At 37.0% G+C, this 25,629-nt stretch overlaps 2 protein-coding genes across 7 annotated transcripts in view; both read left to right on the top strand.

Moving 5' to 3' along the window:
• The window catches only part of trpc5a (transient receptor potential cation channel, subfamily C, member 5a), a 68,928-nt gene extending 52,702 nt beyond the window's left edge, over positions 1 to 16,226 (top strand). For all 6 annotated transcript variants that reach the window (XM_079614946.1, XM_079614949.1, XM_079614944.1 and 3 more), the window contains 6 exons: positions 933 to 1,255; positions 9,006 to 9,201; positions 9,853 to 10,065; positions 13,614 to 13,655; positions 13,876 to 13,965; positions 15,198 to 16,226. In XM_079614946.1, the coding sequence (XP_079471072.1) occupies positions 933 to 1,255; positions 9,006 to 9,201; positions 9,853 to 10,065; positions 13,614 to 13,655; positions 13,876 to 13,965; positions 15,198 to 16,082 (1,749 nt within the window). In that variant the 3' untranslated portion in view covers positions 16,083 to 16,226. The remainder of the gene's footprint in view (positions 1 to 932; positions 1,256 to 9,005; positions 9,202 to 9,852; positions 10,066 to 13,613; positions 13,656 to 13,875; positions 13,966 to 15,197) is intronic.
• Positions 16,227 to 19,323: 3,097 nt separating this feature from the next.
• On the top strand, positions 19,324 to 25,268 carry cnpy3 (canopy FGF signaling regulator 3). The gene is made up of 6 exons (XM_079614966.1): positions 19,324 to 19,545; positions 20,159 to 20,285; positions 20,415 to 20,511; positions 20,866 to 20,988; positions 22,514 to 22,631; positions 23,507 to 25,268. Exons 1-6 carry the CDS (start codon positions 19,446 to 19,448, stop codon positions 23,767 to 23,769), a joined length of 828 nt encoding a protein of 275 aa, XP_079471092.1. The 5' UTR covers positions 19,324 to 19,445; the 3' UTR covers positions 23,770 to 25,268.
• The last annotated feature ends 361 nt before the right edge of the window (positions 25,269 to 25,629 follow it).

The raw sequence follows: 25,629 nt of genomic DNA, 5'->3' as shown, positions 1-25,629 counted from the left end.
TAGTGCTGATTGCAATTTGCATTTCAATTTTTTTCTTTGCAGTGCTTCACCATTGCAATCTAGGCTCTTTAAAATGGCTAAATATTGCTCGACTACACAGCACGTCTTTTGCTCTCCATCTTTTGATCATGATTTATCATGATCATGAATTACTGCTGCCACAATCACTAGAACATGTACACAAACATACTTTTTAAATACAATTACTGTCAGCTTGTGCAGGTGGTAATAGCGCAGCGTTAACTGCATCAGGCAAATAAGCCAATCCGTTCATGTTTGGGAATTCGATCCATTGAGCCACATTTGCATAAAAAGGAGGCTTATTTGCCCAGAAACAAATGACAGTGACTTGGCAATTCATTTAAATATGCATGATGCAGCGCTATACCAGTGCATTTAGCACCTGCTATGCTGGACTGTGGGTGTTACAGTATGTGAATAAGGCTAAAAATGGACTCTACACAAATATGGAAACTCTTGGCCAACCAACTGTAAGGATGGTCCCATTGTACATACACTACCATTCAAAAAATATTAACCAGGCAACCATTTACCACACTGATAATAATAATATTAAATGTTTCTTGAGCTACAAATCAGCATATTAGAATGATTTCTGAAGGATCATGTGACACTGGACTGGAGTAATGATGCTGAAAATACAGCTTTGCCATCACAGGAATAAATTACATTTTAAAATATTAGTTAATAAAAAAGCTGTTGATTTTTGATCAAATAAATGCAGACTTGGTGAGCATAAGAGACTTCTTTAAAAAATCTTACCAACCCCAAACGTTTGAACGGCAGTGTATGTAACATGCATTCTTGCAGTACTTTTGCATCATGTTTGCGTAGCTAGAATCCCTTCTAACGCTGAAACTAAATCATGAAATAATTAGCAATATTTCTGAATGTTTTTATGTTCTCTCCAGTATAACAGTTCTCGTCCACGAGAGGAATGGGAGATGTGGCATCCGACGCTGATCGCTGAGGCTTTATTTGCCATTGCTAACATCTTCAGCTCGCTTCGGCTCATCTCCCTCTTCACAGCCAACTCTCATCTGGGCCCACTGCAGATTTCTCTGGGCCGCATGTTGCTGGACATCCTCAAGTTCCTCTTCATCTACTGTCTTGTGCTGCTGGCCTTTGCCAATGGACTCAACCAGCTGTACTTCTACTACGAGACCGAGGCAGCAGACGAACCCAACCACTGCAAGGGGATCCGCTGCGAGAAACAGAACAATGCGTTCTCTACGTGAGTTTGTCAGCTTTTATGACCGGGCTAGCATCTTCATATTTCTTTATCCCTCCCTATGTCATCCGTTTGTTGTGTTATTTAGTTCTTTTAGTTCTTTAGTGAACCAGTTTGTTTGAATCAGTCACAGATTAATTATTGTCCCTGCAATAAATCCTGTGCAGCATTTTACTTCTTTTTGAAGTGATGTACAAAATAGAGTTCCCGTTTCTATTTCAATCATTTTGTAGTTCTGTACTTTATCACTATGTTATATATGAACTGAGAGGTTTTCTAATTCTATTTGTGGTATTTAGTGTAAATTTACTTGTTATGTATCATTTTATGTTACATATTTAAAAAGATATAGGAGGCCCTTTTAAATATATAGTGCTGCAGTGATGACATATTTTTATCAGACAACCCAGAAGTTATCATCACCCTGGTTCACAATGGGATTTTTACATTTTTACTTTTGGATTATTGCAGAATATAAACTCTGTGACCAACAAAAATGTATGATTCTGGTGTCGCTTTATAGTGATGGTCCCTTTAACCCATTCGGTCCCACTTTATATTAAGTGGCTTTAACTACTATGTTTTTACATTGAAATTAATAATTTGATACAATGGACTTATTGTGTACATATTTGTTTTTACATTGCACTTTTATTTAAAAAATACAGCGGTAATTAATTTATGTTATTACATTTGTAATTACACTGTTGACCCTCCCTTACACATTAAACCACCCTTAAACTTAACCATACCAGCACACCTGTCCCTAACCTTACCCGTATCACACCTCAATAGCAGAAAAAGTATTTTACAATACAACATGAACACAATGGGCCCTATTTTAACGATCTGAAATGCAAGTGTAAAAAGCGCAAGTAACTTTGTGGGCGGATCCCGGCGCTGTTGCTATTTTCCCGGCGGGATAAATGACTCTTGCGCCTGGCGCAAATCTAAAAGGGGTTGGTCTGAAGTAGCTTCATTATTCATAGGTGTGGTTTGGGCGTAACGTGAAATAAACCAATCAGAGCGTCATCTCACATTCCCTCTAAGAGACGGCGCGCTTGTTCCATGGCGGATCGCTATTATAACGGCGGATTTGCCAGCGCACACCAGGAGCGGTTCACAGCCGAGGAGACCGACGTTCTCGTCAGGACCGTAAAACACAGAGAACTGACATTGGGGATGATGGGAGAAACCCACCCAAATTAGCTTCGGTTAAACAGGCGTATAATTCAGGTAAATGTGTAGCCTAATCTAGATTTTTTTTCTTTTCTAAATCTAGATTGATCTTTTTCACATCTTCACGGACACAACAATGATTTCCCTCGTGTGTTAATATTTTTCCTTGTAATAATGTATGATTTGCAAAAATGAAAACTGCTGCGTCTGTTTAGATTAGAGAATCAAAGTGTATGCGCGTTAACACGCTACATTATGGCCAAGCACGCGCCCTTAACATACCATATCACTAACGCGCAACGCGCCACTGTCTTTAGACTGTTTTTTTTTCTGGTCAGTGGCGCAATTGCTTTCTAAAACTGGAAAATAGCACCAGGGAAGTTTTGCGCCGGAACACGCCTCCTCTTTTCGCTGAACCGCCCCCGCGAGCGCAAGTTCATTCCCTAATTTACCGATGTGCGTCTGTGGAGGGAAAAGTCAGCTGTGCGCGGGTACAAAATAGGAATGATATGCGTCGGTGTTCAAAGTCAATTGCGCTGGGTGCAAGATAGGGCCCAATAAGTACATTGTACTTCTTTTTCTATGTAAGTACATAGTAGTTAAAGCCACTTAAAGGGGTCATGACATGAGAAACCAAATTTGCCTTGATCTTTTGGTATATAAGAGGTCTTCGTACCATTAAAACGTCCTGCAAGTTTCATAGCTTAAGACGTCCTCCCCATTATAAACGAATCATTTATTTAATCAAGCTCTAAATACAGCTCGTTCTGGATCCATGGTAAGAAGTGACGTCACGGTACGAAGTGACGTACCAGCGTTTGCATATGACCGCCTCCAGCCCAAGACAGCTACGCTCATTTCGTATCATTGTCGCGCCCGCGCGCCGCGCGCCTCACAAGTGTTCAGTCGACGGAGAGCGAGTGGGTCTGTCTGTGTACAGGGAAAGTACGATGCCGCAGATGTGCTGTTCCTGGCTGTGGACAAACAACATCTTTGAATACGCTGCAGAAAGATCCAGTCGTCAGGGAAAAATGGATGCACTTTATTTTTTGCGGACGTCCCAGTCACGGCAGTGTTAGTTTAAGCGTTTGTTCTATACATTTTAAGGATGACTGTTTTGAGCTTTGCCAGAAAACTGTTGCTCAAAGATAAGTCCGTGCCGTCTATTCTGGGCTCAACAACGACGACGCAAACTGTAAGTAATGTATTTAAAACTTTAAACTACTTTTTAAATACGCTGAAAGATCCAGTCGTCAGGGAAAAATGGATGCACTTTATATTTTGCGGACGTCCCAGTCACGGCAGTGTTCTATACAATTAAGGATGACTGTTTTGAGGAAAAAATCCCAATATGATGCTTGGCTGTGCCAGAAAACGGTTGCTCAAAGATAAGTCCGTGCCGACTATTCTGGGCTCGATAACGACGACGCAAACTTACTTTTTACCAAGGCTAATATAAACACATTTGTATAAGAGAATCTTGAAAATATGTCGCCTTTCTAGTAGGCCTACATGTGATAGAAAATTAAAAATGTTGCCTTTATCAATGCTGCATCTTCAAATATGGCCTGTGCATGCATTTTTGTCCGTGGTACACCCTATCATTTCATTGGAATTAGTTAAATAATGTTAAACTGTTAGCAAATGAAGCTATAGGATAATTATGCAACAATAATCCGTTTTCAAGTGTCTCGGGTTAATTTTTTTTTATTAATTCAAAATAGTTTCACTTTCCATGTGGACACGGGCTGATCCAGTCTTCGTTGTTGTGGTGATGGTTCATTTTCCTCTGATTCTGGCTCAAACATAATAAGGTTTTATCATTGCAAGAGCCATCGCTTCGCATGCATCAGCCGCTACTAAACAGTTACGCCGAATCCGCAAACGTTCTGGCTGGGGGCGTTAATAATTGATGCATAGGCACTGACGTTAGCCAATCATAACAGTGGGCGTTAACACTGAACTCTTAAAGGGGAAACACCCCCAAAACAGACTGTTTGAATCAGAGGATGAGAAACAGGGTGGGAAAAGGTCATAAATCACTACATTTTAAAAGTTTTTTGTAAAAAAAACTATAGTAATACTATAATTGCACCTAAGGGAACATAATAATAAAATAAAAAAAACCATGTCATGACCCCTTTAATATAAAGTGGGACCACACATTCTCTTGACTATAAGTAACGTTGCACGTACAGTACATATACTAACTCTTATTAGAGTATTAGTTGAGTATTAGTAGCATTAGCATTAATTTCATCTAACATTTGGAAGGACAATAAACAAAATTGCTCAAGAGCTATTTTTGTAGGGGACACAAATAATACAGCCAAAATTGTACTTGTAAAAGATATGTGTGCACAGAGGTAAGCCACTTACAATTATTAAATTATTAGTGTCCCCCACATAGTATTTTAGTTTTCGCCTGGGACAGAGGACGGCTCTTACTTAGATATTCAACTGCAGCAAGCCCACTGATCTGCCACTTAACATCATATTGAGCAAAACCCAACACAAATTGTTCACACATAGACTTATCGCCATTATAATCGCTAGCATAGCGGACTTGTGGAAAAATACATTGGATATCATAATTTTTTTTTCATGACTAATTGATTAATGACTCAGCATCATCTGTATTAAAGAGAAAAGAATCACTTCACCCGATGTTTAAAGTGGATAAACAATGCTTGACAATCGCGTTCTGGGGAGTAAAATCCAAGCTTTTTGGCAGGGTTTCTCTGGTAAAAATCAGATTCTGGGAGGTACATATCGCGTTATTGGGGTCTCTTCACCATGTTTCAACACTTGAACCAGTGTAAACGTAGCCCAATTTTGAGGGAAAACCCCATACAAATGGGGAAAGCAGGCAGTGGACCAAAGCACTGTGAAGCAAGGGAGGGGGGACTCAAAATGTTTCTAAACTTTAAACTCTTTTTTTTGCTCTGTTTGCGTTTGTATTGTTTCACTACTTACTTACACTATTATTTTAAGTATATATCATTATATTATTTACAATACGCAGCGTGGTTTTTAATGATATTTTCAGTGGTGGACAACCCTCAGATAGGGTTGGTCCCATTTAGCCATTTGTTAACAACCGCTTTCTTCATGACTAGTAAAAGCTTAAAAAAATCACAAGGATGTATTACTGATGTATTTTATGCCATAGGATAAAACATAAACATATCTTGAGCGTATGTTAAAAACACCTTATTTGAGCGTTTGTTAAAAACAGACTTTGTTTCAGGCATTTAACCAAAAAATCCATTCAAAAAACCCATTGACTTCAGGACAATGAAACCACAAGTACAAAAATATGTCATCCTGCAGCACTCTATTGGCCCCCATAGCTTCAATGTAGTTAACTACATTTTATTAGCACTATGTAGTCAAAATGTTGTTTGAAGGAAGCTTACTCAACACTGTTTGTTTACAACATACATTCATCCTTCCCTGCACTGCAGCTCCAGGTCAGGCTCAGTCAATGCTGATGCTGCTTCTGAATATTCATCAAGACCTCTTGCTTTTCCAGTGATTTGTTGATCACATCGATAACTGCACAATCATCCACCACTGCACAATAACACAATAAATTCAAGAATCACCTCATGAATATTTGAGAGCAAGCGTTGAGAAACAAGATAAATCTGTGCTGTCTTTTAGAAAACTGCAGCTGCTCTGTGTAACATAAACACCTGAAACATAAAAAAAACATGAGCATGTTGTTGAAACGTCATGGGATTTTCTTGCATTTCCATCAGAATACTGTTTTTTTGCCTGCAGCTGCATATGAGCTGTATGTGGCATTACCACACCGAGATATCAAATCCCTCAACTCATATCACATCTGAAGCAGCACAAGCTCCTCCAGGCGTCCTGTGGTGTTTTCTGAGGTTCAGTCACAGAGACTCCCCTTCACAGATTAAAGTCTTTGACATCCCATACGGCTTGGGCCTTTCAAAGAGACACGTTTTTATTAATCAGTATTTTGTCTGCTTTACCAGTAAAACTTGCACTATTGGCATTTTTAATCTGAGACCATATTGGGAAAAAAGAACAATTTCTCAATAGGCTAAGAAAAATCAACTTGATTCAAGATTTATTCTCTGAAAACAAGAATAAATTTTAAAGGGTAACTAAACCATGAAACAACTTTTTTTTAGTTAATGATCTGTAAGATTAGCTTTATTAATGCTGTTCATTGATTCGAGTAAATGTTTTGACATTTGGGTATAAAGTGTTTTAATTCTACAATATATGGTGTAAAAACGTCTGAGTGCTGCCCTCTTCAGGTTGAACGGTGGCAACTGCAGTTGAATGTTCCTATTGGATGTTGTGGCGGCCATCACACGTCACACGGCACCACAACATCCAATAGGCTCACAACGGCTCACTAGCCACGCCCCTAGCACGAGCTCGTGCTGCAGAGGAGGAGATTTTTTGTGAGAATATTTGTGTCTAATATTATTTAGAAACATTTAAAAATCTCTAAAATTACAGAATATAAGACTGTAATTGTAAACGATTACACCATTTTTTTTTACATTTTTGCCCATCTCTGCTGGGCTCTGCCTATCTTTCCAGCATTTTTCAAATATTGCCAGTGGGTGGAGTTAGGCTCTGACCAGGGGTTTAGTTACCCTTTAAAAAGTAAATGTATCTTGTTTTTATGGATGTTTTGATATTAAAATTATTATTATTAATATTATTATTTTTGCAGTGCATAGCAGCAAAAAACATTTCTGAGGACAGGTCTTACTCACAGTACACTAAAAAAAATATTCATGTCTTCTCTGTATTATTTTGGCCTTTGAATTGGAAAGCTTGAAATGCCAAATGTCGGCTGAACCGGCACAGGATGTGCAGAGCTGCTGGCTCTAGTGGGCTGCCAGTTGTTATGTCACTATCTCTGACAAGTCAGTGAGGTGCTTGAGGCAAACCTGTGTGCCTCCATTAGGGCTCTGCCACGGCAGGTCTGTCACGGCAGTCATGTGGTTTAGGTGCTGCATGGACACGCTTTATTTTTTTTTCATTTATTATATGAATGTAGCAAAAATAAATCATGGATATAGCCTTCTAAATTTTACAGCCTTGTGATCAAAATGGACACCACTATTCACACAGATATATCGATGCCCTGCGGAGGTCACTTGCCTCTTCACATATACTGTATATATGTAGGCTATATATATATACAGTATATTGTATATACGATGAATAAAGATCTAAGCAACTACTTTGACAAGGGCCAAATCTTTATGGTTAGACGACTGGGTCATAACATTTCTGAAATGGCAAGCCTAGTGTGTTGCTCCTGGTCACTATGATGACCGCTGTCCACAGCCAAAAGCCCTACAATGGTCACATGAGCGTTGGAACTGATCTTGGTGCAATAGAAGAAGGCCTTGTTCGACAAGTGCCGTTTTCTTTTACATCCATGTACATGTGCGCCATTTACCTGGGGAAGTATACACTACAAACTATCACGTGTTTATATTTTTATTGTTTGTTTTTTGGCCATGGGCACAAAGTGAGTCAGGGCTGCCACTGCTGTTGGGAATTAAATGCAGCAAGAAGTATGTTATGAACATTAAAATATTTTTTTATGGGACTTCAAAGACTCAGACATTGCCTTCTGAAACTTTTGATGCTGTGCATTGCAGTATTATAGCGTCTAGCTGGGTTATTCCTCATGTCTGATTGTGTGCATGTTTGTGTGGAAACCTTCAATTTGTGAGATTCATTAAATTTCAAATACATTTTCAGACTGTCAGTGCGATGAAGATGAATTTAAACTTTCTAAATGCAACTGTTATAGCAATGGATTTAAACACTGATTTATATTTATATACAATATATAGGTAACACTTTACAATAAGGTTCATTTATTAAGCATTATTTAATGTATTAACTAACATGAACAATACATTTGTTACAGTATTTATGAATCTTTGTTAATGTTAGTTAATATGAATAAAGCTGTTCATTGTTAGTTCATGTTACTTCACAGTGCATTAACTCATGTTAACAAGATTTTAATAAAGTATTAGTAAATGTCGAAATTAACATTAACAAAGATGAATAAATGCTGTATAAGTGCAGTTCATTATTAGTTAACGTTAACTAATGTAGTTAACTAATGTTAACTAATGAACCTTATTGTAAAGTGTTACCAATATATATATATATATATGTAAGCATTAAGCATTGTAAGCATATTTTTTTGCAGTTTAAGCATAATTAACAAAATGTGTGACCATTTGAAGTGTCCAATACTTTTTATGTATATTTACTAACATGTACATTTAGAATATGGGAACATAATTTCACGTTTTATTGTTTGTATGTTTTTTGTATGCCCCTATCTCTCCAAGTCATAATCTCTCACATTTACAGTCATTCGCACACATTATTAACTTGATCCATTTCACATTATTTCCTAACGAACTGTTTACCCCTGGAGCTTTGTGATCTTCTCTGGCCCGTCCTTAACGCATCTGTGATGATGATGTTGCACAATATTCCTAATTATGTTTCTTTCTTTCTTGCCTTTTTTCCCTTAATCTTTCAGGTTATTTGAGACACTCCAGTCTCTGTTCTGGTCGATATTTGGCCTCTTGAATCTTTATGTAACCAATGTGAAGGCTCGGCACGAGTTTACTGAGTTTGTTGGAGCCACCATGTTCGGCACCTACAACGTCATCTCACTGGTGGTTCTCCTCAACATGCTCATCGCTATGATGAACAACTCCTACCAGCTGATCGCCGTGAGTACTGCGCACAATAATCCAAAGGCCAGAAATACACAGTTTCAGTCCTGCTGACTTAGAGAGGATCGAATACGAGAGATGTAGTCGTTTCAATATGTGTTCACTACCATTTAAAAGTTTATGGTTTGGTTTATGGGTTGTTGTTTTTATCATAGCCTATGTTGTTCTTCTTCTCACCAAGGCTGCATTTATTTAATCAAAAATAATAAAATAATATTGTGAAATATTATTACACTGCTTTCCGCTTCAATATATTTTAAAATGTAATTTATTCCTGTGATGGCAAATGTGAATTAGTCTAGTCAGTGTCACATGATCACTCATTCTAATATGTTGATTTTATCCTTTGATCCATAGAAAGTTCAAAAGAAACATTTATTTGAAATGTATAAATATTTTGTAAATGCCCTTATTGTCGCTTTTGATCAGTTTAATCCATTCTCGGGTTTTAAAAAAATGTAACCTTTACAACCCCAAACTTTTTAACGGTAGTGTACTGTATATCATCACAAATTGTCATTCATTGTTTTTTTTAAATATAATATACTGTGTGATATAAATATTCATTTGTTTTATTATATATTATATCAGTAGTTCTCAAACTTTTTGACTTGGAAGCACCCATCATCCTTTGTTACTGTGCCTCAGGACCATGCTGACATCGAATGGAAGTTTGCTCGGACCAAGCTGTGGATGAGTTACTTTGATGAGGGTGGGACACTCCCTCCACCGTTCAATATAGTCCCCAGTCCTAAGTCCTTCTGGTACCTGTGTCTGTGGGTACACGGGCGGCTCTGCGGGTCGGAGACTGCTCCGCCTGAAGAAATCCCCCATAAACATGACAATCTGAAGGAGTTTACGGTAAAGAAAAACCCTGAATTAATTTAAACGTCTCTCTGTGATTTCATCTGAATCTGATCAAGTGGTTGTGGTCTAAATGACACTTTAAGCACAATGCAGCCGGCTCATTGTGTGACTGATTACCCATTACAGTGACTAACAGCACGGCCACACACATATATCAGCATGTTGAATGCTAAAACAGCTCATTTACATTTTTATTGCTTTTGAACTATTGGTTTTTTGACACATAGTGGGCTGCAGTAATTGTATTTAGACTGGTATCATCATGCATTACCAGGTATCACTGGGAGAAAGAAATAGTGTACATGTAAAAACATTTGACTTTGAGAAAGACAACAACTTAAAAAATCGAGCACATTCAAATCAACATCAGATCAAAAACTCTGCTTCAAACCTTGATCTTCCAATTAAGTCAGTGATGTCAGTGTTGTATGTCTACAACACCGCAAACTGCAGTGCATATACACTCATTGGGTTGCTTTCTTTTTGTATTAACATTAAGACTTGAGGTTCAAATATACATTCATCTTAACTAAGGGAAAGTACATACATTACCGTTCAAAAGTTTGGTGTCAGTAAGACGAAAGAAGTCTCTTCTGCTCACCAAGGCTGCCTTTATTTGATCAAAAATACAGTTAAACAGTAATATTGTTAAATATTATTAGAATTTAAAATAACTGTTTTCTATTTCAATATATTTTAAAATGTAATTTATTCCTGTGATGGCAAAGCTGAATTTTCAGCATCATTACTCCAATCTTCAGTGTCACATGATTCTTCAGAAATCATTTTAATATGCTGATTTCCTTCTCAAGAAGCATTTATTATTATTATCAATGTTGAAAACAGCTCAATATTTTTGTGGAAACCTTGATAAATTCTTTGATCAATAGAAAATTCAAAAGAACAGCATTTATTTGAGATATAAATCTTTTGTACCATTTTAAATGTCTTTACTGTCACTTTTTGCTCAATGTTATGCATCCAATAAAAATATTGTATTCCAGGTATTGTATATTTTAACTGAAAATTGGCCACCATTACTTCTTGTCTTTAGTAGTACCATTTAAATGGTCTTGTATACATTTTTAAAAGTACAATTATTTGGTGTGGTCTATCAATTAATATGAGGTCAAGAAAACAGCTTGGATATAATTCTTATAAAAGAATTTGGCAACATAGTTTTTAGCATGTCACATTGCAGGTCAGCTGCATTTTATCTGAAATACCCATTTTTGTAGGGCTACTATGGCAAAGGCTTGGTACATGAATATTAATCAAGTTAGATAACCAGGAAGGTTACCTAGCAACGTCAGCATGACCTAATTAATATTCATGAGACAGGTCTTTGCCTTTTTTTGACATCACAATCAGTTTGTCAGCCCCCCTCCCCCCGAACTCCAAATGCTGCTTTCATTCAGAGTGGCCAGATTCGTAACAAATTTCATTTCAATTGAGCCAGTGGAGTTTCATGTGAATTAATTAAACTTCTATGAAGGAAGATTCCTTTATTCAACAAGTTTGTATGTCTCCTTTGATGATGTAATGAGGTGTAACATGGCCCAAGTCTGTCTGGAGTTTAACCTCCTGTGTTGCCATGCAACTTCCCTCGAAACTCCCGGGACTTTCGTCATCTCTGTTTCGAATATAACCTCTCTTGTTCCACCTGATGCACTTTTATTACAAATCCATCTCTCTGCACGGCCTTTATTGGTCTGCATCAATACAGATGCTCATGCACTCTCTCTCTCTTTCTCTTTTTCACACTGTCATTCACGCGCGCGCGCACACACACACACACACACACACACACACAACCGAAGCACACTCACTCAAAACTCTCTCCCACATGTTTGCTGGGATTGCTGTGCTGGGATCAAACCTTGATCATTATATAAAGCTGCCTACATGTAGAGCTAAGAGGAGAGCGGCTCTCCTGCAATATCTGATAAGAATATTAAAGATCTTTTACAGCTCATACTGCAATATCAGAATGCCTTTTTCTGCATGTGCATCACATTTTGCCCTGGTCTTCAGAGTGTGCGAATATCCAATTGAAAAAGCATCTGCTGGATAAATACATCTCGATACACTGCACAAGCATTCTAGGGCTGCACATGAGAATTTACATTTAAATAGCATTTGAACATTTTGATTAATCCACTCATTGTGGATGTGAAAGTGTTGATATACACCCAAGATTGTTTCTTTGTTTCCATAGATACTGTGTCTTTTTGCTATCCAACTTTTTTTGTGAAAATATGCAGCAGCCTGAATGTCAACAGCATCGAAAGACAGAAAAAGTGTCACACTGTCATTTTTAATCATCACAGTTCAGGATGTACACTACTGTTTAAAAGTTTGGGGTCAGTACAATAAAAAATGAAATAAAAGTATACTTTTATTCAGCAAGAATGCATTAAAAGTGACAGTAAAGACATTCATAATGTAACAAAAGAAGGTAACACTTTATTTTACAGTGTCATTGTTATGTTACATGCAGTTGCTAAATTATTATTGCTTAAACCTTAGATATGTAGTTGCTTAATATTACTCAGTACTTAAATGTATATTTACAGTGTAACAAAGACACCTTAAAATAAAGTGTAACCCAAAAGATTTCTATTTCAAATAAATGCTGTTCTTGTGAGCTTTCATGAACATCAACCAATCCTGAAAAAAAGCAGTTTTCACAAAAATACTAAGCAGCAAAACGGTTTTCAACATTGATAATAATCAGAAATGTTTCTTGAGTATCAAATAGGCATATTATAATGATTTATGAAGGACCATGTGACTCTGAAGACCGGAGTAATGATGCTGAAAATACAGCTTTGCATATTATTAATAATATTTCACATTATTTCTGTTTTTACTTAATCAAATGAGTGAAGTCTTTGTTACTGGACAAATTCTTACTTCTGTAAAAAATCTTACAAAAAAAGTCAGCAAAACTTTTGAATGGTATTGTGTGTTTATCAACCCTCTCCTATGCTAAAAAATATTCTAACTGAAGTGTGAAATGAATATTGGTGAGGCCGATATAAATGCAAACATAGTGGTAACAGAAACTTAATTTTCTTTTCTTTTTTGGACCCTAAATTTACAATCATCAAAGTACAGTAGGGAAACGATTTACAACAGTACAGTTGTTAGACAGAAAGTACAAAGGGAAATAATATGCAAAAACTACAGCAAATGTATGGTTTACTATTCAACACCATTCAAATGTAGAAATGACGAATGTGAACATGCATATTGAGTGACAAATCGAATTAAATCTGTAATCTACACTAAATTATATATAATGAATTTATAAATGTATTTAATTCAGATTCATTATATTATATTATAATTCATTTAAACTTTAGTGCTAATGTCAATTGTAAGTGATTGGGACACGTAGCGCACACATGCCACAGTTTATTGTGAATGACCCTGGAATTTAATTGAATAATTATCCAACAAACAAATAAAGAAGTGGCATGTATTTGATTAGTCAACGAGCTCAATTACCCAGTGTGAATATTTGTTTCTCCTTTTAGGAAAAGCATGCTGACAGGCTGATACAGAATCAGCATTATCAGGTATGCCAGCAGATAAAGCTCTGCAATTACACACATATGCAAGAAAACAACATTGTGCGTGTAATTGCATTACATCACGTCGCCTCTGGCTTTGTTTTTCCCCATCTCAATTTTTCCTTGCAATGTCACACCAACGATCCAGCTGTACGTTTCCAGATTAATAAGATTAGGGAGTTCTGTGTGATTGCTTGCTTTCTCTTGTTCTCCTTCAACCCCTCAGGAGGTCATCCGTAGTCTAGTGAAGAGGTACGTGGCGTCCATGATCCGCAACGCTAAGACAAACGAAGGGCTGACAGAGGAGAATTTTAAGGTGCTTATGAAACTGACTGCTCTCTATTAATCTTGCATAGACATTAGGGAATGGATGCTCACTAACAACAAAAAAAACTGTCACAAATAATCATTCTTCAAATGCTCCAGTGTTTCTAGAAAATCTGGGCATCATCCTGTTTTTTTCCCAATTATTATTATCTATATTCACAATTGTTACTTTAGCGAATGGTCATGTAACAAACATTTTTGGTACACTAGCACACGTATTACACTAACACTACAATAGCACACTTGATAAAAACTTGAAAAATGTGAAATATATATTATGATCACTATTTTAAAAGTGAAAAACCTGTTTATTGGTTAACAGTAATGGTACTTTCCTTACAATACACAGTGATAGACTATTATCTAAAGGGAAAAATTATATAATTTTACTGTACATTTTTTGCTAAAAAAGTTTTGGAAATTAATATTTACCTCAGGTCGTGGAAAAGCTATTTTGACTCATCATGTGGCTTTCTCTATTTCTAAGGTGGTTGTCAGTATATTATGCAAGACAGATTTTTGCACTTTTGTATATTAACGTGGTCACACTTTAGTTTGGGGATCAATTCTCACTATTAACACTAGTAACTTGCTTATTAGCTTGCATATTACTTGCAAATTGGCTGTTTATTAGTACTTATAAAGCACATATTAATACCTTATTCTGCATGATATTCTACATCCCTTAATCCTATACCTAATACCTAAACTTAACCATAAAAACGATTAATAAGCAGCAGTAATTAGGAGTTTATTGAGGGAAAAGTCATAGTTAATGATGGTGAATATGTGTTCCTCAAACTAAAGCGTTACCATTTACATTATATCAGTTAATGAAATATGTTTTTTACAGTAAATTTAAGGTAAATCTGTAAAACCTAAAATGTTGCTACCAATTTTTTTACAGTAAAGTTCTGGCAACCACAGCTGCCATTTTTTACCATAAAATTCACAGATGGTTTTTTTACAATGATATACATACAGGATGTTTTTATTTCAAGTTATAAAGCAATCAATCCATGACAGTGCCTTGATTTTAGTTTTCTTCCTCGAACCACGCCAAATCTGCTTTCTAAAAACAGTTCACCAGAATACTAACATTGAATATGACTAGTAGTGATTTAATTTAGTCATGTATCATGTAAGAATCTTGGATTCTGTTGTGCTAAAATGAGGATATTTTTCGAATGCGTCATGTAATTCTGTAATACTCTGCTGTAGGAGCTGAAACAGGACATTTCCAGCTTTCGCTACGAAGTTTTGGACCTTCTCGGTAACCGAAAGCCGCCCCGGCGGAACTATTCCTCGAGCAGCGAGGCCACGCTTCGAGACGAGGCCAGCGACGACGGCGAGGCCTGTTACCACAGCGACGGGAGCAGCATCGGGGCCAAAGGCGTCTCTTTCAAAACCATTACGCCTTCAGATCCGTCGTACGGAGTCTCCGCCCTTTTCCGCTCCATCTCCGGAATGGAGGACACCACGACGGAGACGACGGCGGCGGCAGCATCGTCTGCGTACAGGGAAGTTAAACCAAAGATCAACGGACTGAGGAAGAATCCCTCGCCCTCCTCTTCCCTGTCCTCGGTGGCTCCAGCAAGACCTGCACTTTCACGGACTTGGAGGCGCTTTTCACGCTTCTCTAGTTCCAAGAAGAACTCCTTCAGACGGCTCGGGCTGCTGTTCTCACGCATGGGCAGCCACATCCCGCAGGCCGCAGGTGTCACTGCTGCAACATACACTATCTCAGATGGATTGCTTCACCCGCCGGGGGCCTGGCAGGACTTGGGCTTCACCAGAGGCGACGGTCCGGTCACCCGCAGCGAGACCAACCTTAATCAGGTGGACGTGGCCGCTTTAAACGAGGGCGACAGCGTTGCAATGCCAACCAGACAGAGAGCTAACGGGAGGGATGTTTTACTGACATTAGGACCTCTGTCTCCACCTTCTTCCCTGCACTGTGCTTCCAGTTTCTCCGCCTCCAGCTCCCGCCTCCTGGACTCGAACGAGGACGTGTTCCAGGGGCTGGTCGGGCCCTGCGGCGGACGAACGCCAGACTCGTCCCGCTGGGTATCGGAACAGGACGATTCGGTGACCACACAGCTATAGTATTGCTAGTCTGTACTGTACAGCACTTTGATAATAACAATAACAGTGATGATATCAATAACTATTACCTTAACAACAACCGATTCTTGTTTGTTCTTTTGTTTGCTGCTGCAATATTTTTCATTTCTCTCTGAGATTTAACCAAATCGAAAGTCATTTACAAGACAGATATGGTGAGTAAATAAAACGATGGATGACAGAGATTCAGAAAGTGCCATAATCAGCAAAGCAGACAAACTGGACTCATTTTTGTGTCTTCATTACATCATATCATTAAAGGGATAGTTCACCCAAAAATCAGTCAGTATCAAAAAATAAATACAAAACCTGTGCTAATTGAAATAAATCAAGTTGAGAAAAAGATTGAATCCAATATTTGGTGATGATATAGCATAACGAGAGATTTATAAGCTATTTTTTGTATGCCGGTCATTTTTGACCGGGAACACCACAAGTGTGGCTTTGTTCCATTTTGTACAAGTGTAATACCACAGGTGTGTAACAAGGTGGCGGGGAAAAATCTCCAAAAAAGTAAAAAAATTATCCCCCAAAAATTGGGAAGTAGTTATACGCTGTGCGAGTGAAGTCAGTAAGTTTTATTCTAATGCGATAAATAACATTTTTGTGAAAAGAAAATCCTCTCCAGGTCAAAATGACCCGAACACAACATGAGGGTTAAGATTTTTTCTGGTTGTATTGTGTATGATGCATCAATGCATGTTATTCCAAAGATACAAATATTATAAATCAAAATGTAATAACCTGCTCCGCCACTAAAACGACTTGTCTTTTTGGTTGATGTCACGTAGACTGTGCAGGCTATGAATTAGATGTTATAACATCTTTTTATCTAATTGTTAGTGCATCAATTTAATGTCGATTAAAGTTAAAATTGAAAGAAATGTATGCCAATAGCATCACATGATTGATTGATTGATTGATTGATTAGCAAAGCATTACTAATTGGATACTTTGGGGAATGGTGGACTTGAGTCCCACACTACATTTTTTTTTTTAACATTGAATATCCTATTTCACTCAAAAATGTCACTTTACATAAGAAAAATTGTTTGCGTGTGCCATTTCATGTTGACGTAAACCCTAAACCACACCAGTCAATACACTATATCAGCAATGTGCACTGGAAGCATTGTCAGGTCATGTATTTAATTTTCATAGAAAGTTCTCATTGGAAAGTGTACTTGAGCAAGAAACACATCTGATATGGACTTACAGTGAACGTTTAAGGACATGATGCTCTCGGTGGAACAGGTTTGAATAGTTTTCTTCTCAGTAACTGATCAGTGAGCCGCTGGCACTCACCCGGTGAAGGTTTCTCACTTTAGTGCTATGATACGTGCACATCATAGTGTGACGTTACGTGTGTATGCACCCGGAGGGCTGAAGTTATGCTAATCTAACATGACTGAAATCTTATTTTTGTATTTTGAATAGCATGTACAAATGATTTAATTTCAAGACTGTTTTAGTATAGACAGACATTATTTATAGATTATACTATTATAATGTTTTCGGAGCTGTTTTTTTCTTTTCTTCGACTGCTTACTTTTTACTGTATGTGAATATTAATTAGTATATTATTATAATCAGGTATGGGGGAGATGCATCGAATAAGACATCCCCCTGCTCTGCGATGATGAATGCTGATGAACCATGTACAGTGCCTTGCAAAAATATTCAGTCATTTAACCAGCTCTGATACTTTACTGAGTTATAAATATGACAATAGTCACTTCTATTTAGAAGTGATTTTAATTTGTCATTGTTATATGTTGAAAAATAGGAATAAACTTTGGTTTGGGGGCAGAAATTATCAAAATTACGCTATTTAAACATTTCCGAGTGACACTGTCATAGCTGTAAAAAGGTTCCAAAATATTACAATATAGGGATTAAATGCAACAAAACAATGTCACATTTTAAACATTTAGTTTTGGTGCTGTGAAATGGGCACAACTGCAATGTGGGACTGTGAAATCCAGTAACATGACAGAATTGGTCAAGGCCTGATTACTTTTGTCAAGGCGCTGTAAATGCTTATGTAAACACTTGAATGAAATACATGCTACTCTTGTATGATTCTTACAAGTTTCTACTTTTCCTTGGAAATGTGTGAACATACTATGAAGATAAAAAGTAGTTCTGACAGCCAGAAACTGAACTCAAGGGAATGCTGAATATGCAGATTCAATAAAGCTAAATAACCCTGGTGATGTCTTTGGTTTCTTGCCATTTCCTGACAATAAATGTTGATTAGAGCCTTAGAGCCTTTTTCCTGGCTCTAAGATGTACAGTAAATTGAGAACAGAGTTTTGGTGTTATGTAACAAAACAAGTACCTATACTGTGCAAATATTCAATGCTTTCCTGAGGGGTCCATGCAAACACCATGGTACAGTAGTTGTGTCAGCACTTTTGCCTTACATTTTAATTACCTTTATTAATCAGCACATTCAGTCACTGAGGTGAGAAGTGTAGTATTGACTTGATTGTGTTCCAAGGTGTTAAATCAAGCTGGACTTTGCACGTGCAACATGCATGTATAAAAAAATTTATGAACGTACAATTATTTAATGTAGGACAGAGGTTCTTAACTTTCACTTTGGACTCAATTATTATTATTATTTTTTGCGTTAGACATCAAGTGGCCACCCAACACAATACTAAAAATGTTTATTGTATAAAGGCAAATAAACAACGCACTTAAATGAGAACATTTTATTTGTACACATATTTACCATGAACTTTGTAGGCGGAATAGGAAAAACGAAGCTGACATCCTCTGCAAATGAGGGACACTTGTAAATGTCAGAGAAAATGTTCCTACGGGTCTTTGGCAGGGGTAAGATTATTAAACACTGCAAACACATGACATGCTAATTTATGAGTGCAATTTTTCGTTCCTGTGGAAAATCTAATTATGTGGAATGCGATGCCCTCTAGTGGTTGCGTACACCCATTGCACAAATACTCTGGTAGTTTAATTTAGATTAGATTTTGGTTTAGTTGTATTGTTCTAGAACCTGACCTGCATAAGATAATTTCTAGCACATTTAAGAACACGTACAATTTCTTTCTTTCTTTAAATTAACTTACTGTTAAAGATATGTCAAGACATTCTGTCATAAACATCTCTCATGCAAGAATACATATGGTCGACCCCACCCACGTTTTTCATTGGCTCGCTCACGCCACTTCGCCGTCCGTGATTGGTCCACTCCGCTCAGTATCTGCGTCAACCTGCCACAGCGGAAGTGAAAGCTTCAGTGGAAATAGCGGCTAGTTAAATAAGCATGTCCGGTATTTTAGTATTGCTCATTGTAAATATTTGCCACTAACAAAAATGAATGTTTTTACCTGCGTCGTGTTATTTCTCGTAAGTGCAGCAGCTGCTAAAAAAAGCGGGGACGATGAGTGGGTGCATCTGCCAGATAAATGTGAAGGTAAACTGTCCTTATTTATAATATTTAGATTTTAAATACATCATGATCTTTTCTGCGTTTCAACACCAATTTTCAATTCTTAATAAAATCATGCTTGAATGCAATCGCACACACATATTTGACATAATATAAGAGGTATACGATCTGTTTTAGACTCATTTCAGAGGTTCATGTGTGTATAAATAGCAGTCTACTTAGTTTTTTATTTCATAACAGCTTTAAATCGAAAGAGATCACTCGAATCATTTAAATTTCTAAAAACGGTAAACTGTCTGAATATTGAAGTAATTGATATTCCATATTATTTATTTTACCTGTCTTACTATATGTGATATAATATGTTGTACTATACATATCTAATGATTAATGAATTCTAATTATTATTATAAATAACTTAAAGTATTGTATTGGTATTAAGCAGCATATTCCCCTTTTCAATGGACCTTACTTGGTGTCTCAAAACCTAGTGTGCTCCCTACCTAGACTGCATAACGTTTGAATGGGCCTATAATGACCAACAGTGCAGTCTATGTAGGCAGTGCACTAGGTTTTGAGACACAGCAGCTTTCTGTTCCTCTTCGGTCTTCTAAATATGGTCTATATGTTTGTATAGTGTGCAAATTTGTGAGTATTGAGATGAAGTCTGCATTCGAAGAGACTGGCAAAACAAAAGAAGTGATTGAAACCAACTACCGTTTCCTGGATGATAAAGGTGCACCGCCAATCAAATATGTCAAATCGTAAGTGTTTTTAATGCAAACCATGATTTTAAGCTAAATAATGAGGCATCTGGTCTAGTGGACATGTGCATACTGTATTTAGATGCAGTGTGAGTTGAGCAACATCTGTTGCTGTCTTTTGCTTTTCAGTGATATTCGTTTCATAGAGGTGATGGAGAACGTTTGCTCAAGGATTATGCAGTACAATCTACACAAAGAGAGAGATGGCAGCAATCGCTTCGCAAAGGTCGGCTACTACATGCTCTACCACCTTTATGTTTTTGCACCACAACTTAAGTGCTCTTACTGAATTATTAACAACTGTTGAACTATCTTGAGTGACTAAGACTTAGTTGTAGAGTGAAAGGTTGTGAATGAATGAAAATTGAATGCACCAAATTGCAGTGCCAATGATAAATGATCACATTTCATATCACGAATGCCATAAATGTAGTGTCAAAAGGTTTCTTTAACTGATAATCTAGTAAATGGAGGGATGTACAGTATGTGATGTTGAGATTGTGAATTATTTTACTGTAATATCTATGCTGTGATGTGTTATGTGCCGGTGAGATCTGATAATTTCTCTTTCTCTGCTCAGGGTATGTCTGAGACATTCTCTACCTTACATAACCTGGTTAATAAAGGCGTGAAGGTGGTCATGGACATTCCCTTTGAACTGTGGAATGAGACCAGTGCAGAAGTGGCTGACCTCAAAAAACAGGTGCGAGTGACTGGGAGATCGTAATAATTAGGGTTTTCAGTGGATTAAATCTTGCCATTAATGTGAATCATGCTGAAAATCTTATTTTATATATATATATATATACATTACTGTACAAAAGTGTTTTTAGTTTATTATGAATACTTTTATTCAGAAATGTTGAATTATTAAATTGTCATAAAGTGGCAATAAAGACATTTATAAAGATTATAAAGTCATTATAAACAGTGATCTAAAATTGTTGTAATAATATTTTACTGGTTTTACTGTGTGTTTTTTTTTAATGCCGCCTTGGTGAGCAAGAGACTTCTTTCAAAACATTAAGTGTGTATATGGGTCAAAACAAAACACAGTACAACACAAAACAAGCCATCAAGCTGAGACCACAATTGTGTTTTGACCCATATATACAGTATTTGGGTGTGTGTGTATATATATATATATATATATATATATATATATATACACAACATTTATACTGTATGTATGTATATACATTTCTTTATAATACTGCTCCAAACTGGTATGCTGTTCTTTTCTCCTAAGATAAACAAATTGATTAAAAAAGATAAACTCTTTTATATTCAAGTCAAGTCAAGAATATTTGTATAGCGCTTTTCACAATACAGATTGTATCAAAGCAGCTTCACAGTATTAAAATAAAATAATAATAAAACGTCCATGTTTGGTAATGCTAATCAATAGTATTATTCATTGATTAATTAATTGAATATCCCCAACTGAGCAAGCCAAAGGCAACAGTGGCAAGGAAACGAAAAACTCCATCAGGTGACCTAATGGTGACCTATAACTCCATCAGGTGACCTAATGGTGACCTATAACTCCATCAGGTGACCTAATGGTGACCTATAACTCCATCAGGTGACCTAATGGTGACCTATAACTCCATCAGGTGACCTAATGGTGACCTATAACTCCATCAGGTGACCTAATGGTGACCTATAACTCCATCAGGTGACCTAATGGTGACCTATAACTCCATCAGGTGACCTAATGGTGACCTATAACTCCATCAGGTGACCTAATGGTGACCTATAACTCCATCAGGTGACCTAATGGTGACCTATAACTCCATCAGGTGACCTAATGGTGACCTATAACTCCATCAGGTGACCTAATGGAGAAAAAAAAAAAACCTTGGGAGAACCCAGGCTCAGTCGGGGGCCAGTTCTCCTCTGGCGGTTATGAACTAGAGGCCGGATTTAACTGTAAGATTAAAACATTTATTCTTTTTTTAAATATAAAAATGTATATAAAAGTTAATATTTTTAAGAATAAAAATGTATATATACAATATTCTTTGTATATTGTATATATTTCTGATGTCTTCGGTTTGTATGTACCGGTATGCATATTGTATTGTATTTTGTTTTATATTATTATTATATTAGTGGTTAAGTTAAGTGTATAAAACAATCTGTGTAAATGCATGTTTGCCGTATATGTCCAGGTAAATGAGAGATCGGATATGCCCCAGTAAGAGATGTGTGTTTTCTTCCCTCAGTGTGATGTGATGGTAGAGAAGTATGAAGATGTCATTGAAGACTGGTATAAAGGCAGCCAGGAGGAAGATCTCACCACGTACCTGTGTGAAAAACATGTGCTGAAAGGACAAGACACTGGTAATGTGAAACTAACAGCTGCTTTACTTCATCACATACCCACTTAACAGTTAAACTGCACTAGACATAATATTATGACTTCTTACAGACTCAAACTCTTGATCTCCTTTATCGGCACCGGTTTTAAGAGCCGTTGTTTCTGGGAAGAATCAGACAGTTACTCAAGGCCACAGGAGAAGAAATAGTAAATGACGTACTCTAAAGCGTATAGCAGCTTCAGCTGGTGTCCTGTGCGCCCGCTTGTACAACTAAATGGACAAGACTTAAAAAAAAAAAAAAAAAAAACACTTGGCAAAGAAATACTTTTATTCAGCAAAGATGCATTAAAGGGATAGTACACCCAAAATTTCATTTACTCATCTACATGTTGTTCCAAACCTGTATGACTTTCTGTCTTCTGTGGAACATGATCAAATATTTTGAAGAATGTTGGTAACCAAACAGTTTTGGTTCCCATTGACTTCCATTGTATGCACAAAAAATACAATGAAAGTCAATGGGAATAAAACTGTTTGGTTACCAACATTCTTCAAAATGTCTTTGGAGTTGGATGAGTAGGATCTTCTTTGGATGAGTAAATGGTGCCAGAATATTCATTTTTGGGTAGACTATTAATCGTCATTTATACAGTTGTGGTCAGAATACAAATTATCAGCTGTCTTCATATCACCAGCTCGTTGCTTCCTGTTATGGAAGATTAATGATTAATTTGGCATTGTGCTGGCTCTTATGTCATTGCTATAGCAACCAATATAGATCTGCCAGAAAAAGACATCACTTCCCGAACACAAAGCTCTGATTTGATCACTTGTTGCTAATAACAGCGCTGGCCGCCATTATAAAGATCGGAACTGTGCCTCTGACTCTCTCTGCAGACTGTCTTAAAGAGACATGGGCTGGGAGAAAGGGAGACACGGCAGCTATCGCAGAGGACAAGAAGAAAAAGAAGGGCAAAAAGAAGAAGGGTAAAGACAGCGAGGATGGGCAGAAAAAGGAAAAGAAGGCGAAGAAGAAGAAGAAGGAAAAGTCCAAGCTTCACAACACCAAAAAGCGGAAAACCGAAGAAGCTGGATACACCTCAGATGAGGAGGAGATTCAGAAGAAAGTTGCTCTTAATCAGGAGAAAACTGAACTCTGATATAGTTCTTTGGCTTTTTTGTTTGTTTGTTTTCTGACGCTTGACCCCTTGACATCTAAAATGACATCTGATACCAAGATGTACGTTGAGTTTTAAGTCCACGAGAAGGAGGTAATATTGAGGTCCTCTTTCTAGATCAGACAGAACATGTCACTTGAATGTTACATGAACAGGAAGATGCTAAAAACAAACGCCATTTCAGATCCAAAAATGGCAGCTACTGTAGACCAATCAAATCAGAGCTTGGGTTTAAACGTTTGCTTGTGTTTGTTCTCATGCTGGTACATGTTGGTGACATTGATAACATGCTAAAATAGTCCTTTCAGGAAGTGTTTTGAATCAATGAAGCTGGCAAGCTCTTGAAATGGATTCTGGAAATCCTCCTCGTGGTTCTCATTTCTATTCCTCTCACTCATGTTTCTTTCCTAAAATTTAGTTTAAGTTATAGGTTATAAATGTAGTCTTTTAACTACTGTTACTTTTATTTGCCATTCATTTTCATCATTGTAGATCCCTCATAGATTCCAAATAAGAAAATACATTATTGGAGCTTTTTTCAGTATTAATATGGTTAAGTGTTCAATTTTAAATTTTACCTTTTTTTTGTATAGGATAATATTTTATGTAAAAATTGTATGTGATGCAACAATTATGTTTTTTTTTTGTGTGTGTGTGATTCAACATAAAATCTGTTACATTTTTCTCCCCAAAATTTAATTTAATTATTTTATTTTTTAGATGTAACCGTCTGAACTTGGCACCTCTCTCATTTCAGTAATGCAGATGTAACTCTGAGAAAGTAGGGACCTTTTCTTTCTTTTTTTAAAATCCAAATATGGTTGTACCATTTTTGCTTGATCTGTCCATTTTTGCTTTTGTGTTTGCAGTGTTTATGTATGTGATGTCACTTACAGGGAACGTTTGACTTATTTTTTTCTTAATACTTTTCTGTATGGTATTGTTTACTTCAACTGTTTATATATCAGGCTATTTCCAAAAGCTGTATGTATGTGTGTGTGTGTGAGCTCCTGCAGGTGTTTGTATGTCTATTCAGATCAGTGTTGTTTGGAGTGCTATGTGGAGTGTGTATGAAAGTTATTGACCTGAGATTGAACTGGATATGCAAATGTTGTAATGGGATGAACATGTCCTGGTTTGTGTTTCTTGGTACCAGTACATTGGCTGATGCTTTTGAAAAGTGAGTTGTAGATGACTGATAAATAAAAAAGAAACCAACGACATGCAACTGTTGGGTTGAATTATTATTATTATTTTTAAATATGTCTGAAGAAAATGTGTTTTAAGCAATTGTTTTGCAGCCTTTACCACAAGGGGGTGGTAACACCAAGAAGAAAACTAATTATCCTTGCTTTTATAGTTTTATGTGAATGTGGGAATGTGCGACTACGATATTCTGAATAGTTAATTTGTGGTTTGTTGTAACAGAACTATTCAGGATCAAATTGTGTTCACAGAGAGTATGTGAGAAGAGAGATCATGGTATTCCCTACGACTTTATAGGGACAAAATGTCCACACAAGTATAGTAATAGCAGTCATTTTTTATTTTGACCTTGTTAAGATTTTTTGTCACCAAGTGTGGATATCTGCCGAATGCATATTTGACTAATGGGCGTGCCGAAAGGTATTTATCGTTGGTCGCGAAAGCTGTCTGTCAGGGTGTGGGGTCAGTTTCTGTTGGAGAAAGTCACCTTTCGACACGCCCATTACTCCGACCTGTCTCTCCCAGCCGTTGGAAAACATATTTAACGTCTCTGGTCTCCCCGTGCCGCACAAAGAGTGAAGGGGCATCGTCCATCTTTTTTTTTTTTACAGTCTATGGTCTCCCCCATGAGGAAAA

The sequence above is a fragment of the Phoxinus phoxinus genome (assembly GCF_949152265.1).
Source record: "Phoxinus phoxinus genome assembly, chromosome: 6".
In the NCBI taxonomy this organism is placed as follows: domain Eukaryota; kingdom Metazoa; phylum Chordata; class Actinopteri; order Cypriniformes; family Leuciscidae; genus Phoxinus; species Phoxinus phoxinus.
The sequence above is the reverse complement of the archived record's forward strand: the minus strand, read 5'-3'. Positions and strand labels throughout refer to the sequence as shown.